This window comes from Lepisosteus oculatus, chromosome 24 (assembly GCF_040954835.1).
Source record: "Lepisosteus oculatus isolate fLepOcu1 chromosome 24, fLepOcu1.hap2, whole genome shotgun sequence".
Classification (NCBI taxonomy): domain Eukaryota; kingdom Metazoa; phylum Chordata; class Actinopteri; order Semionotiformes; family Lepisosteidae; genus Lepisosteus; species Lepisosteus oculatus.
In genome coordinates, this window is record NC_090719.1 from 3,802,076 (window position 1) to 3,818,367 (window position 16,292).

General features: G+C 47.7%; 1 protein-coding gene across 3 annotated transcripts in view; it reads right to left on the reverse strand.

Annotated features, from left to right (window-relative positions):
- Positions 1-16,292, reverse strand: part of sh2d3ca (SH2 domain containing 3Ca) — an 83,706-nt gene that overhangs the window by 45,531 nt on the left and 21,883 nt on the right. For all 3 annotated transcript variants that reach the window (XM_069183174.1, XM_069183175.1, XM_069183177.1), the window contains one exon: positions 9,871-9,910. In XM_069183174.1, coding sequence (XP_069039275.1) covers positions 9,871-9,910 — 40 coding nt within the window. The remainder of the gene's footprint in view (positions 1-9,870; positions 9,911-16,292) is intronic.

Below are 16,292 nucleotides of genomic sequence, written 5' to 3' on the forward strand. Positions count from 1 at the left end.
TAGGCAATTTGTCACAGTTATCTTCCTTGGAGTTCCCTTTCCTCCAAACAAACACTGACCTCCTGTTGCCCCAGAACCTTTCCCCCGATTATCTTTCTTCTTTCACTCCATCTTCACACTCTAATCCTCGGCTTTTTTTCTTTTAGCAACGAGGGGAAAAATGCCAGACCCAGCTCGAGCCCCAATTCCAACGTGGGCTGCGGTCGGCTCGGGTCAAGTCGGGAAATGGCGGCTGTCCCAGAGGCCCTGCTCTAAGGCTGCTGGGAGTTTGAATGGCGTACCAGGCCTCGGGCATCCTTCTGAGACAGAGGTCCTGACTCCCAGGGCGTTTATGGAAAAGAGTAGGAGTGTAACCCTGGCATCCTGGCCAAATTTCCCATTGGCCCTTACCCATCATGGCCTCCTAATAATCCCATTCTCTAAACTGGCTGCATCACTCTCCTCCCCACTGAGAGCTGGTGTTTGGGGAGCGTACTGGTGCACTATGGCTGCCGTCACATCATCCAGGTGGGGCTGCACTTTGGTGGCAGTAGTGGGATTCCCCATTACCTTTGCACTTTGAGTGGAGTGTCCAGAAAAGCGCTATACTGTATAAGTGTAAGCAATTCTTATTATCATTCTGCGTTGTGGATCTTGACTCTAACTGTGCGGGACAGCCTCCGGGATGAGAAAGTAAAAACGTGTTGATGGAGGCAGCGTCGGGATTGCGTGCCTCAAAAAATGTATCCATGTAGGAGCATCGTGGGCTGGAAGAGGCGGAGAAACACTGACACAGCTACAAGAACCCAGGCCTCAGGCATCCTTCTGAGACAGAGGTCCTGACTCCCAGGGCGTTTATGGAAAAGAGTAGGAGTGTAACCCCGGCATCCTGGCCAAATTTCCCATTGGCCCTTACCAATCATGGCCTCCTAATAATCCCCATCTATGAATTGACTACATTACTCTGCTCTCCTCCCCACTGAGAGCTGGTGTGTGGGGAGTGTTCTGGCGCACTATGGCTGCCGTCGCATCATCCAGGTGGGGCTGCACACTGGTGGTGGTGGAGGGGATCCCCATTACCTGTAAAGCGCTTTGAATGGAGTGTCCAGAAAAAGCGCTATATAAGTGTAAGCAATTATTATTATTATTATTACAAGAGGTGTGTCCCTGCTGGTTGTTACCAGTCCCAGCCCCCTCCAATCTGAAAAGTACGCGTGTAGTGTAAACAGTAAGAGGCTTCCGTCCGATTCTTTCAGCTTCTTCACTCCTTATTCCAGTTCCACTCATTTTCAGGAAACGTTCCACGTTGCTTTGGCCTGGTAGTGCCTCGGCAGCATCCGAGACAAGCGAAACAAGCCGGAAAACACAAGAACACAGCGGGTAGGGGCAAGATAAAAGGCAGAGGTTCACCCTTGCTTATTTTCTCTCTTTAATCACAGGTAATGGTGGTGGGGTGTTTTTGCTCTGCCTCTGAATTTTCTCTCACTTTTCTCGCTCCTACCTCCTCCCCCCCCCCACTCCAACACTCACACTTCTCACACAGCAGCTGGGTCCTCAGCCTCTTAATCCCTTGGGCTCCCCCAGCTCGCTGTGTCGTAATTAATGTTTGCTGAGGAAGCAGTCAGCTGTCCACAAGCCGCTGGTTAATTATCGCCAAATAAACCCGCCCCCACTGTCCCCACCATGCAAATCTAGGTCAGCTCTTGCTCAACCCCTTTTTCTCCCCGGAAAAGAAACAGAAGGCTAACAGGGAACACCCCCCCCCCCCAAATCCTGTCCCAGCCCCTCCCCCACTGGACCCCAGTCTGCAGTCCAGCAAAGTACGTAGGAATGCAGAACAGAGATCCCCGCCCCTCCTTCCTTCCCACTGAGTCCAACTCTCTGATCACCACGCCTGGCAACAGCAACACCAGACGCCTCCTGCCACCTGCTCTCTCAGTGCCCCACTTTCCGCAGAGCTGTTCCCTTCGATAAGGACGCTGGGACCCGTCAACGCCGGCGCACTGCACGAAACTGGGGGAACTCGGGAGCAGCGCAGGGAATTTCACAGAGTTGTGTTTTTTTGCCCTTCCAGCAGATGTGTAATAGCCAGCAGCCGTATCGCCCTGCGGCTCTCAACTGGCTACCCACTGACGCTCAGCAGGTGTGAGCCTGGGCAGCACCTGGATGGGAGACCTCCTGGGAAAGCTAAGGTTGCTGCTGGGAGAGGTGTTAGTGGGACCAGCAGGGGGCGCACACCCTGTGGTCTGTGTGGGTCCTAATGCCCCAGTATAGTGACGGGGACACTATACTGTAGTGGGCGCCGTCTTTCGGATGAGACGTTAAACCGAGGTCCTGACTCTCAGGGGTCATTAAAGATCCCCGGGCGTTTCTCGAGAAGAGTAGGGAGTTATCCCGGTGTCCAGGCCTAAATTCCCCCCTGGGCCTTTACCGTGGCCTCCAAATTGTCCCCATATATGATCGGCTTGCACTGGCCCTGCGATGGACTGGCGTCCTGTCCAGGGTGTACCCTGCCTTGGGCTCGTTGCTTGCTGGGTAGGTTCTGGCTTCCTGTGACACCGTACGGTATAAAGCGGTTTGGTAAATGGCATGACATATATGTAATAATCATAAGAATGTCAAAAGAAATTTAAATGACGCAAAAAGACCTGTCTTGATTCAGAAACGGTCTACTCTTTCACTGCTTTACTGGATGGCCTTAGCTTCAGCCTTTCCCAGACAATCGAGCTTTCCAAACTCCTGGCCCCGTCTTCTCTGTAAAAGCTAGTTGAGTCATTTGCTCGTGATGCAAAACCTGACTTTAAAGCAACTACCTTTTGTAAAAAAACAACATCGGTTTTTTTTTCTGTCACCATGCGTCATCGTGTTTAAAAATCCATTTTAAAATATACTGGGGAACTAGAAAAGTCCTGTCGTGTTCTTTTTCGCAGTGAGAAAAGGTGAAAGATTAAGGACAGAAGCTTAAGGTTTTTGGATATTGTAAACACAGCTGGCCACTGTATTAGACCTGACTGGTTTGGTTTGGAAGTTAAGAGCAGGGTGAGGCAAGGTTTGTCAATACTGCCCATCCAGAAGCTCCATCTCCCACGATAAACCTTGACAAACAAAGGCAGGGGGTTAATGTGCTCTGACACAGGCAGCACCAGAAGCCTTGTAGAGCCGAACAACCTGTCTATCAAAAGCCCACCCAGGTGACTCCTTTCCCTGCCACTGGCTCACAGAGTAGAGGGTGCAAAAAGTCACAGCGCAGTTCAGCAAAGGTGTTTAGAAGGGGTTGCTACATATGCATTAGAATCTAATACAAGAATGTTTTCACACTTAATAATAATAATAATTGCTTACACTTATATAGCGCTTTTATGGACACTCCACTCAAAGCGCTTTACAGGTCATGGGGAATCCCACTACCACCACCAGTGTGCAGCCCCACCTGGATGATGCGACGGCAGCCATAGTGCGCCAGAACGCTCCCCACACACCAGCTCTCAGTGGGGAGGAGAGCAGAGTGATGGAGCCAATTCATAGAGGGGGATTATTAGGAGGCCATGACTGGTAAGGCCAATGGGAAATTTGGCCAGGACGCCGGGGTTACACCCCTACTCTTTTCGAGAAACGTCCTGGGATTTTTAATGACCACAGAGAGTCAGGACCTCGGTTTTACGTCTCATCCGAAGGACGGCGCCTGTTTTACAGTATAGTGTCCCCGTCGCTATACTGGGGCATTAGGACCCACATAGACCGCAGGGTGAGCGCCCCCTGCTGGCCCCACTAACACCTCTTCCAGCAGCAGCCTTAGTTTTTCCCTCCAACACCACCAATGTGCAGCATCCACCTGGATGATGTGACGGCAACCATACTATCATTGATGCTGCAATCACAAACAAATTCCAGTCCTCTTCTGATCCCAAGAATGACTAAGAATCACTTAGTCAAAGAGGGCATAGAACATCCACTGAATTAAGAAGCCTTGATCTTAGTCAGCTCCAAAACTGGATATATCAGTATTTTAAATCTGTTGGCAGTGCATTGAAAAAGTCAAAAGCCAAACTTTTTTTTTAATTTGGTATAGAGCAACCAGCCTCTGTAGTCCCCCATAGTTTGCATTCCTTCTGATCAAATGAAATTCTGAATTAATGAAGTTTTCTAGTGAGCAAAAAAAAAAAACGTCTCCTAAAAACACAAAGCTACCAAAAACGATTCTTTCGGGAGATCGCAACCTAATGTGTGTGCTCTCCTCTTTCTTCGGCCAGAGACGAAGCGAAAGCACCAGCTGAACAGATCGACTCCAACGAAACCTACAGCCTTTCAAGATAAGGCTCTGAAATAAAACAAAAACAGAAGCTTTTTTTTTTCCCCGAGCAGCATATCCAGGGCTAGGTCACTGGATATGTGACCTCAAAGCTGTGGGATTCTACATTCCTAAACGAGTGCCTTCCTGACACATACAGGTAGCTTACCGGCATCTGATACGAAGATGGATATGGAGTCGGCTGGAGACAAGGGAAATAATCCATTTCTCAGTGCATTTCCCCCCTTGTGACTCTAGAATCCTTCGAGACAAGAGATGGGGTCTTAATTACTTTGAGCTTTTTTCCAGAAGCCCCATACGCTGTAAATAATTCAGAGCCGTTTTGCAGATCATTCCTCACTCTGTCCCCTGCCTGCTCCCAGCTTAAACACCACCCTCGCGATCAAAGAAATTCTTGAGCAAGCTATAAGATGTTAGAAACCCCTACAAATGGGCGCAATCTAACCAAAAATACAAGTCATTTCTTTTCCATTGGTGCAGGGGAAAAAAAAAAATAAAGCAGTGAAACTGCGTGCTTGGAGCCTCTCTTGCAGGGAACCGAGTTATCTCTCCTTATCAACTTTGGCAAGGAAACGAGAAAGATAACCGGTTCGGCGAATTCTACTCATGCAAATGTGCTGTAGCTATCGTCGAGAATTCTTCGAGACCTCCTGGTAAAAACATGCCCGCCCACAGGGCTGGCTGAGGTCGTTTAAAACTCACATCCGGACCGGGGCTGGACTGGTTTAGTACAGTGAATGGCAGACAGGGTCCCGGCACGTTCACTGAATATACGCAGGCAGGTAGGCTAAGGTGTCAATCGAAAAAAGAGCGCACAACCACCTCACGGGTGTAGAGACCTTTGTACTGTACAGCAGCTCATCTCTTGACACCTGTGCAAAGACCGCAGACAAGACAGATGGCCGTCAGCAGAAACGCTCTCTGCTGTATCCAGAAACCGGCTTTCATAAAAACACTCCAAGGTCAGTTGGGGCACGGAACAGAACCCAGGCTGTTTTCACAAAGTTGAGGATTAAAATACAGCTCTTATAAAAGATTTTCCCCAGAGGTATTGCCACCACTCTACGGAATTAATGCATGCAACAGACTCACGAAAGGGGAGAGCTCATTTGACTTGAAGTGTTTTAGCTGACTAGGCCTCTGACCACGACGTTTGTGAGGCTAAGCAGTCTTCGAAGATGGAGAGAAAAACACCGAATACCAGCCCAACTGACAGCAAAGTTTGCTGGGAACTGTTTTTTTCCCCCACTCTGGGGGCTCACATTTAGAAATTGTCACTTTTGGGTCAGCAAAGAAACAAGACGTTGTCTTGAGGATCCGATCTGCCGCAGTTCGAGATTCAGGCATTTGCACCCAGCTTTCCTTTTAGTGAAATATAAGGTCAGTGGCTCCGCCTAGTGGCTAACTGTAGTATTGCATAACCGAATTAACCAAACGTTGTTTTAACTTCAATGTCTTGGACTTGATTTAAAAGGCTAAAATTTTGAACAAAGAACACTATGAGGGGACCCGACATATCAGATATTCCTGATCTTCAAAATCCTCAAAGGTGCCGACAAACCACCATTTGAAATTGAGGGCAGGAACACTTTGTTACACTGAATCAAAGACCTTGCCTACTTTCAAGATGTAAGAAATAGACAAAAGAATGAGATGGGTTGAATATTGCTATGCATCTGAAAAGGCCCAGATATGCTATAATGACACTTTAAATTTCATCGCCAGTGATAAGACATCATCACATATCTCTGTATACAGACATTGCCAGTTAATCATACTAACAGAGATAAAAGTTACTTAGTTAATACTACTGAAAATCCTTCCTACCTGGTATTTTAGATCTAAATAGTACAAGCCTTCTTACATCCTTATTCAAAAGCATTATTATACATTATATACAATATATAATAATACTGTATATTATGCATTTATTTATAAATATATTATGATTTCTAAATTATTTATTCCACATCACCTGAAAAATATAATCTTTCTCTTTCAAAATGGCAGAATGAATCTTAAGTCCTTTCAGATCCACTCAGAGGTGGATGCCTACACAATTCCCAACAAGAGCACTCCTATTTCCTTGATATGGGCGGACATCCAGTATTTCCCCCACCAAACATAGCGTCTTAGCCCAGCCTTCATGACCTGCTTCAACAGGAGCAACTGCTTCGGAGATGAGAGGGTGGGAACGATTCAGTCCCCCCCGACAGACGATAAAAAAAGACGATAAAAACCATGAGGTTTTCTCCGGCAACTGGAATCCCAGTCCTCCAGGAAATCAGAAGCTGGAAGGCTCTTGAAAACTGCTTCTCTCCGACGTAAGGCAATGGAAAACTGCTGAGTTTGCGCGGCTATATCTGAAATGTTAGGCGCAGGGCGTGACGGTTCATCAATCCAACAGCACGAACGCGTGCCCCAGAGCCTTATCACGGGGGGAGAGGGAGTAGGCCTGCAGTTGTACACACAGCTCTCAGGCAACGGAGAAGGATTGTTTGGGACGTGCGTCTCTTTCTTGTCCTTTCCCCCCCCCCACAGGAAAGGCCGTTGGCATCAAAAGAACCGTGCGCGGCGCAGAGCTTGCGCCATTTTATCGGGAACGCCAAACGGCAGGCCAAGGTCACCATGGAAACGCCGCCCGGCTGGAGTCGAATTCACCAAGGGGCCCGACAAGAAGCCTGACCACGGCCAGGGGGAGGGCCGCACAGAGGACCCCGACAGCGTTCGGCGGCCGATTCAGAGTTGGCCACAAGAGCGAGTTTCAAATCCAAACAGGAACCGGACCAACAGAACGACAGTCCAGTCACACAAACTGGGCGTTGGCGGTGTTTTACCGTTGGTGGCGCTATCCGCCTACGTGTACGAATGAAGCCCATCCTCTCCGCGCGTGTTAACGTGGCAGCTTAAATCTAGTTTCACGGAAAAATGTCTCGTTGACACGGTGACGGGAACTTGTGGGGGGCTTTTTGAAAGCTTCCCGCTTTAAGCTGGGGGCTTGTATGCGGAACTGGAGGTACGGGGCCCACAGGGAAAAGAGAACTGCTGCTGGCATCTGTAATGGTTGCCGGCCTGAGTGTGAGGATGAAGCAGGCCTTCACAGGCCTCCAGGCCTGTCCCTGAATTATGTCCGCATTAGGTCACTGCATGAGGTCTGAGGAAGCAATAGGCAGTGAGGCAGTTCAGGAACAATCGGGCAAGTGTTTGGTCGGTATTCCTTTTCCTTCAAATCCTTTAATTTTCTCCTCCCTGACGAAAAAAAAAACCCTTCTCTTCCTCTTCCCCCCCACCTCCTTTCGTCTCATTCAGGCTCCTGTCAGCTTTTCCAGCCCCAGAGCAATGCCTCAGACACAGAGGATGCAGGGGAACAAAGGCTCCTTGTTCTTTTCTTAGCTCTCCGGGCCTCTGTGACAAAAACCGCGATCTTGGGTGTCAGAGGGCTTCCTTCCAAACAGCAACAGGTCTTCCTTTAAAAGGGGCTTCTGACTCCGGGCTGATGAAGTCACAGCGTTCGTGTACTTTGGGCAGGTCAACCAGACTTAAGAGACCGAGCAGGAGCTGTACAACCTCCCCCAGGCAAACTACAACCACTCCAACATTTTACAGCGGCCAGAGAGGGACCAGGATCGGTCAAGATACGAGATCTGGTGGGGAAATCGATCCGAACATATTGACAGCCACATGCCTGACATCGATCTTCATGAACTGCACCCTGTTGCAAAGTGGCAGCTATCATTTAGGCTGTGGGTCGCTCTTGCAACACTTTCTCTTAATATAGTTTCATGCATCATTGGAAAGGGTTGCCACAACCACGCTGGTTAGTCTCTTTTGGAACTCGGATGAAGAGAGGAGATGAACTCAATCCGGTTTGTTCGTGTGCATTAGTTGTGTGTTATTACAGCTGCCTTAAAGGAAACGGCAATATTTGTTGTGTGGCAATAACGATGCCGTGTCAGTAAGGATGACCCCATTACTGTTGGTGAGGTGGCTCAGGATCTGCGCCTGTGGCTGGAAGGTTGCCGGTTCGTATCCCACGGCCAGCAGAGGAATCCTACTCCGTTGGGCCCCTGAGCAAGGCCCTTCACCCCAACTGGTCCAGGGGCGCCATATAAATGGCTGAGCCCGCGCTCTGACCCCCAGCTTCTCTCCCTGTCTGTGTGTGGAGAGCAAGCTGGGGTCTGCGAAAAAGAAATTCCTATTGCAAGAAATTGTATAGGGCTGATAAAGTGATCTTATATATCATCTCCCGATGGTCTGAGCAATCTATCTGGATGCTGATCTAGCCTTTCTGACCATCCTTCTGGTTGGAATATGTCATTTGAACATCATGGTACTGCAGGTTGCTACCGCTGTATTTACAGTACAAGCACAAAAAACCACCCCACTGGTTGCTGCAGAGAAGAGCACGATTTCTCAATCGATTACCATCATGGCCTGGAAAGAAGAGAGCACCCCCTACTGGTTCCCCAACATACTGTAGACCAGTAGGTGGCAGGATGTTAAACGTACTGGATTTATAAAAAAAAAAAGCCACAACAAGAAGACAGCACCCACCTTGTCACCAAGCAAACATAGGGGTCTTGTGATTTGTTTGAAGACAAAGAGCACTCACTCCAGTAATGAAAGATGAAAATCAACAGCAGGAAGGGCAGTTTGTGCCTGCTGTTGGCAGGCTTACTGCAGTACGTGTGTGAATGAGGCCTTCGTGACCGAATGTGCCTTCCATTCGGTCTCTCTCCACTTCTCAGAATGGGGCTCGTTGCCCACGGTAACCCTGTTCGTCCACAGCGATTTCCAAGGACCTGCCAAATCTCCGAGCACCTTTTATGTAAGAGACCCTAATGCCAACCGCAGCACGGTCCCCGAGCCCTAAGGATCTCAGCCTCTGTTTTTAAAGCTTTTCCTTAAACTTCCACTCTCGACACATTTTAAAGGTCATAGATTCTTTTAAACAAAACTTGCTGCTCTTCCTCCAGAAAACCTCAAGAAAACCTTCCCCCGTTTCTCTTCCTCCAGTAAACCAGGCTGTGTCTCTTAGGTTCCCCCCCCCCCACTCAGCAAAGCAGAAATGTGTTCAAACAAGAACTACTGAGGAATAAACAGGTTCCACCCTCATTACCCTCAGAGTAGCCCCCCTTCTGGAATTAAATTTTAAAGATGGAGAATGTTTACTTTAAGTGAAAATGCACAGCACTTAGGAAACAACAACTTTGGGAACAGAAGTGCCTACGTCTTGTGACAACAGGGCTCATTATGTTTAAAGCTCTCCTTGCATCAGAGCACAGTTTAACGGGCGGTACCTGTGCAGGCTGAACACATAAGAGACGCGCACAATTCCTGAAAAAGTAGACCTTGTACTAGCAATACTTTAGAAGACATGGCAGGCACCAGCGAATGAAGTGGAAATGTCCCATTCAGGATGCAGCTCGACTTTTGGGAACGACAGGCATCCACGTAGAAGGGTTTTAACGTCCCCCTGAGCAAGCCTCTGCTGTCATAATGACCACCTGTGCTGCTCCGGACATTAGATGGCTGACAAACCGTCTGACAATGACTGGGAGTCAGGGAGAAGATTCTCTTACCTTCACATATTCGCCTCTGGATTCCATAGACTCCAAGTGGCTGGAAAAGAGAAAAAGGAGACATAAGATACGCCTCCGTCATCAAGCAGATACCACAGTATTAGACGATGATTGCACAACACGTGAACCCTATAATGAGTCAGGCTCAGTTCCAACATCTTGAGCCAGTGATATAATTAGGCCCAATCATACTGTACTGAACCTAAGCACCAGTCTTCCTAACTTTCAGCTAGCAACAGGTTCTGAGAGACAGAGGCATGAGAGCCCTCAGGAGTCGTGTTTGTGGCGTAACAGGGCAAAGCCAAAGCGAAGCGCAGCAGCACACGTTGCATTCACGGCAAAACCAACAGGGGCAGCAACATCTAACGCAACATGAGACCGTCTGAAGGCTGTGATAGGGGACTGTGCAGAATTACATGACAGGCAAAGTGGCTTTTGCGGTCAGAGATCTTTTGCTAAAAGACGAGTCTAACAGAGATACGCAATTAGTGTGAGGTGCAGAGAGAGAGAGAGAGATAGAAAGAAAAGAAACACATACATAGACAAACAACTTGCAGAAATTGAGGAGTCACTAAATCAGAATTGTTTCTGGGAGAAGTGGAACAACTTAAACAAATCAAAATCAGAAGAATTGGCCATCCAAAATGGAACAATCTGGCAAACATACTTTGAAAATCTCTATGAAAAGCTCCCAAATACAAATCAATCAGACCAAAACACCATTTATGAAAAACTCAAAATTTTGGAATTGGCTATCAAAGACAACCAAAACCCCTTAGACTCCCCAATCACTGAGCAGGAGCTACTGGACAAACTCGAGGCCCTCAGACCACGCAAAGCCTGTGGCCATGATGGAGTCATAAATGAGATGCTGAGACACAGCAGCCCAAAGTTGCAACAAGCCCTGCTCAAACTCCTCAATCTCATCATGACAGCCGGATGTTTCCCCGAGGCCTGGAACCAAGGACTGATCACGCCCATCTATAAGAGTGGAGATAAACTCGATCCCAACAACTACCGGGGCATCTGTGTGAACAGTAACCGGGGGAAGGTATTCTGCAGTATCCTAAATACACGAATACTGGCCTTCCTTACCGAACACAATGTCCTGAGTAAAAGTCAGATTGGCTTCTTGCCAGATCACCGCACATCTGATCACATTTACACCCTACACACACTGATAGACAAACACGTCCACCAAAAACACAAAGGAAAAATTTTTGCCTGCTTTGTCGATTTCAAAAAAGCATTTGACTCGATTTGGCATGAGAGATTGTTTTATAAACTACTCCAAAGTGGCATAGGGGGCAAAGTGTACGACATAATTAAATCAATGTATTCAGAGAGCAAATGTGCAGTGAAAATTGGAAACAAAAGGACTAAATTCTTCACCCAAGGCCGCGGGGTGAGACAGGGCTGCAGCCTGAGCCCAACACTGTTCAATATCTATATCAATGAATTAGCAGGAATGTTGGAGCAGTCTGCAGCTCCTGGTCTTACACTACACGACACAGAAATCAAGTTCCTGCTCTACGCAGATGACCTGGTCCTGCTGTCGCCCACAGAACAGGGGCTGCAGCAGAACCTGGCACTGCTGGAGCAGTACTGTCAGACCTGGGCACTGACAGTCAATATGGACAAGACCAGAGTTATGGTTTTCCAGAAGAAAGCCAGACCTCAGGGAAACAGGTACAAATTCACACTGAACAACAACACATTGGAGCACACATCCAGCTACACATATCTCGGTCTCACCATCAGCTCTTCCGGGAGTTTTGACCTGGCAGTGAAGGCACTGAGGGAGAAGGCACTCAGGGCTTTCTACGCAATAAGAAGGAGGCTCTTCAACATCAACCCACCAACAAGAATCTGGCTCCAAATATTTGAAAGTGTAATCCAACCCATTGCCCTATACGGCAGTGAAGTTTGGGGTCCCCTCACAGACCAGGATTACACCCAATGGGACAAACACCCCACAGAAACTCTGCACATGGAGATCTGTAGAATCATCCTCCGTGTGCAGAGAAAAACTCCTAACAACGGGTGCAGGGCCGAATTAGGCCAGTACCCACTATTGATAAACATACAGAAAAGAATATTAAAGTATTGGCTACACCTAAAAAACAGTGACCAAAATTCCTACCACCACAAAGCCCTGCTGAGCCAAGAGCTGAGCCCAAAACAGAGCCCCCTGAGCCAGCTGGTCCTGAGGCTCACCGACCTGAGCCACACCAACACTAACCAGCCTCAGGACAGCACTGCTAGAGCACCACAACCCAGACTCAACCACATCACAGCACAGATCAAACAGCAATATCTCACACACTGGGACACACACACACAAACACAACATAAACTAGAATGCTACAGAACCTTAAACAGACAATACACACTAGCTGAATATTTGACCAAAATAAAAAATAACAAACAGAAACAGACCCTGACGAAGTACAGGCTCAGTGACCACAACCTGGCCATAGAAACTGGGCGACACAGGCAGACCTGGCTGCCCAGAGAGGACAGGCTGTGCTCCCACTGCCAGCAGGGAGAAATAGAGACAGAGGTGCACTTCCTACTGCACTGTGACAGATACTCTGGGATTAGAGAAACATTCTTCCCGAAATTCAGAAATCTAATCCCAGAGTTCCCACACCTGCCAAAACCACAACAGGTCCCAATCCTACTGGGAGAGGGAGGAGGGAACTCAGTTGATCTGGCAGCCCAGTATGTGATCTCCTGTCACAGCCTGAGGAACAGTGAGTCTGTCTCCCAATAATGCTCCAGCCGAATACAGTATATGTCGATATTATATAATATGTCTTTGTTGTAAATGTCTGTAACATGTCTGTAGATTTTATTTTACTTCTATTTTTTGTTTTGTTCTATGTTAATTTTATTATTTTTATTTGCTTTGGCAACACTGATTGTACCTATCGGTCATGCTAATAAAGCACCTTGAATTGAATTGAATTGAATTGATAGAGAGAGAGAGACACTGCACGGGCAGGACGTGCTGAGAGGCACCAGTTCCCATGACCCCACACATCCTTGGCAATTCAATAGGTGGAAGCATTGCGTAATGCGGCCCGCGGCCACTTCAAACGGCCCCCGCCCACCGCCCTGCAGCCCTGGCGCTGTCAGGAAGTGTTCCAGAGGGAACACTTGCTTCCTTCGATGGCTCGGACTGACCGGCCCTGAGCAAAGATAAAAGTGTTTGAGGCATCACGAGTGCTGAGTGCTGCTTGGAGGCTGCGGCGTGCTCAGGCTGCAAGACTGAAAGTTTAATGCATCAGTACAAGTTATCCGCCTTATAATGATTAGAATTAATAATGATTCCTTACAGTGCTTTTCTGGACACTCCACTGAAAGCGAGTTACAAGTAATGGGGAATCCCAGCCCCACCTGGATGATGCACCAGTCTGCTCCCCACACACCAGCTCTCAGTGGGGAGGAGAGCAGAGTGATGAAGCCAGTTCAGAGATGGGGATTATTAGGAGGCCATGATTGAGAAGGGCCAATGGGAAATCTAGCCAGGATGCCGGGGTTACACCCCCTACTCTTTTCGAGAAATGCCCTGGGATTCTTAATGACCACAGAGAGTCAGGACCTCGGTTTTACGTCTCATCCGAAGGACGGTGCCTTTTTGCAGTATAGTGTCCCCATCATTATACTGGGGCATTAGGACCCACATAGACTGCAGGGTGAGCGCCCCCTGCTGGCCCCACTAACACCTCTTCCAGCAGCAACCTTCGTTTTTCCCAGGAGTTTCCCATCCAGGTACTGACCAGGCTCACACCTGCTGAGCTTCAGTGGGGCTGCCAGCTGTGAGTCACAGGGTGATTTGGCTGCTGGCCTTATGACCTCCCCCAGGCAGTCTCTTGACATACAGAAAGGCTGCAGGCAGTCCCTCTAAGTAATTCCTGCTCAGGTCCTGTGTTGTGTGATCCCAAAGACTATCAGTGTCCAGCTAATTCACTTAAAAATCTCAAAACAGCAGGATCACTCTGATGACTCTGCACAACCTGCTTCATGCTAAGTGCAGAGTCAGCACTGATCATGTGGCCGTCCTGCCTGCTCCTAAACATGCCTCTTGGGAGAAATTCTTCTTGAAATATAAAACCAATTCCATAGGCCGTAATGCATAACCCCCCCCCAGCATGTGCATACTCAACTGCTTAATGTAGTGACGCAAATGCAGTTACACACCTTTTCCACATTCAGTTCCTCTACATTATTCAGTTCTGCCTTAGAATGCATTTATATAAATTTATATTTGTAAATGCTCTGCAGACAGACCTCAGCTAAGGTCACTGGCAATTGCCCTATTTCACAATGAACGCACCTGAACTGCACTGATAGAACGTTTGGATTAACATAAATGACATTAGCACGACACCGAGGGTTAATCACAATTGGAAACACCCAAATTCTTTTTTTCCTCTCTGTAACGAGAATGTCTGCAGAGACACCGATGGCCGGAAAACTTTGAAAAATGAGTGAGATTCGGGGAAGAGGGCGCATTAATGAAACAAATGTCATTCCGTGTGCAATCACTCCCCAGACTCACAGCTGTTTCACAGGCCTCTTTTCCCAGTGCTGTACGGGAGACATTCCCTCCATTCCAGACAATCCACAGATACCATCAGAGATGCCCTGAGCAAGCTCTCCCACCGCGTATATCTGGGATACGAGTGCACGTTCAATGGGGGGGACACACACTAAAAAAAAAGTGGTCCCGCCAGCCCATGGCCTAAATAAACACCCACATATTCGGGAAAAAAAAAGGAAATTGCTATCTAAATGACGTGCATGGGAACAAGCATACAGCGGCTTTTCATTTCAGGAAAGAACGCACACCATTTGTTTTTATAAAGTGGACGTGACCAGCCAGCCAAGCCATTACACACACAGTGCAAATAAAGTACTTTCGTAATGTAGGAAATGTAGGCTTTTGTTGTTCAGCGTGATTTAGTAGATGTCTGTGCATGTGCCAGCCCTCAGACCACATGCAGGCTGCTCCAGAAAACCTTCAGATCTCTCCAGCCCAGCTCGGAGAGCGAGCGCAGTCCCAGATGATGCCTTGCTATCGCTGCCCTCCTAACGGAAACAATCTGTCTTTGAACAGAACAGATTGAGAGTTTGCAACATTGGCAAAATCAGCAATTCCTGCAGCCCAAACTTTGATCCTGGGATAACTCCTTTGTTTTTTTCTTTACTGCATTCATTTTTCCCCAGTTCCACAATTGTACTAAATTCTGTGCAGCTAAACTTTCAGCCATTTTCAAACTGCTTTATCCTAGATAGCCAGAGCCTATCCCAGCCAGCAAGGGGCTCAGGGCACACAGACACAGCCAATTCACTTACAACAGAAGCCCATCTTTGGACGGTTGAAGGAAACTCATGTGAACACTGGGAGAACATACAAACTCCACACAGATAGCAAGCCAGGTCTGAAATTGAACCCAGTGACCCCACCCTGATACTACACATCTGAACCCCAAATTACTTTGCGCAAAAAAAAAAAACAGCACCAGAATTGGATTTCATGAACTCTTCACTGAGTGAACACTCACACAAAGCTCTTCGACAAAAAGGCCTGCACTGATCTGTTTTGGACTTGAAATTGGTAGTGGCTTAGCAAAATTACCCCCCCTCCCCCCGTGATACTACAGTGCTATAGTTGATGGTCAGAGAAATGTGAAAGGGTTGTTTTTTTTTCCAAAATAAGAAAAATGTTTTTTTTTTAAAAACCATTAGAGAACATCCTGACTCACTGTTTTAACATGCGAGGTCTCGATATTTTGTGGCTCAGTTCTGAAATCGAAACGTTCTCAGCTCAGCTCTGAGTAGATGAGATGAAATGGTCTTCCATCTTAGTCACCCAGGGGAATTTCTTACACTGTTCGACTATGTACGATCGGCCACAGTACAGGATGGGTGGGGAGTTGTTTTTCTGGAATGGGGTCAAAAACAGAAAACGTGATATTTGCCCCCAAATACAACTTACAGTTGAGCTCCCCTGCTGACTTAGCCAGCTACTGCTTTTCTGTTTTCTCTGCCTTTGCGCACACAAAGCAGAAGTCTACATCTCCCACAGAGCCATCCAAGTAAAGCTGAATTCAATTCCATTCCGGGACTGAACACATCTCTGAACTTGAACCCTTGTCCCAGTACAGTAGGGCACAGAGTGGCTTTGAGTAACATCTATAGTTCCAGATGGCACATTCCATCTGATCCCTCCCAACCGGCAGATACACATTCCTGGGAGAAAGATTTCCAGCTGCTTGTCAGTTGTTTGGGAAGGGACTGGGAACAGTGCTCAGCTGCAGTCACCAGCCCACACAGCAATTTCTCAGACTGTTGCCATTTGACCTGTGGTACAGGGGGCTCTTACCAAGGGTCTATCCCAGCAAGCAGTGGGC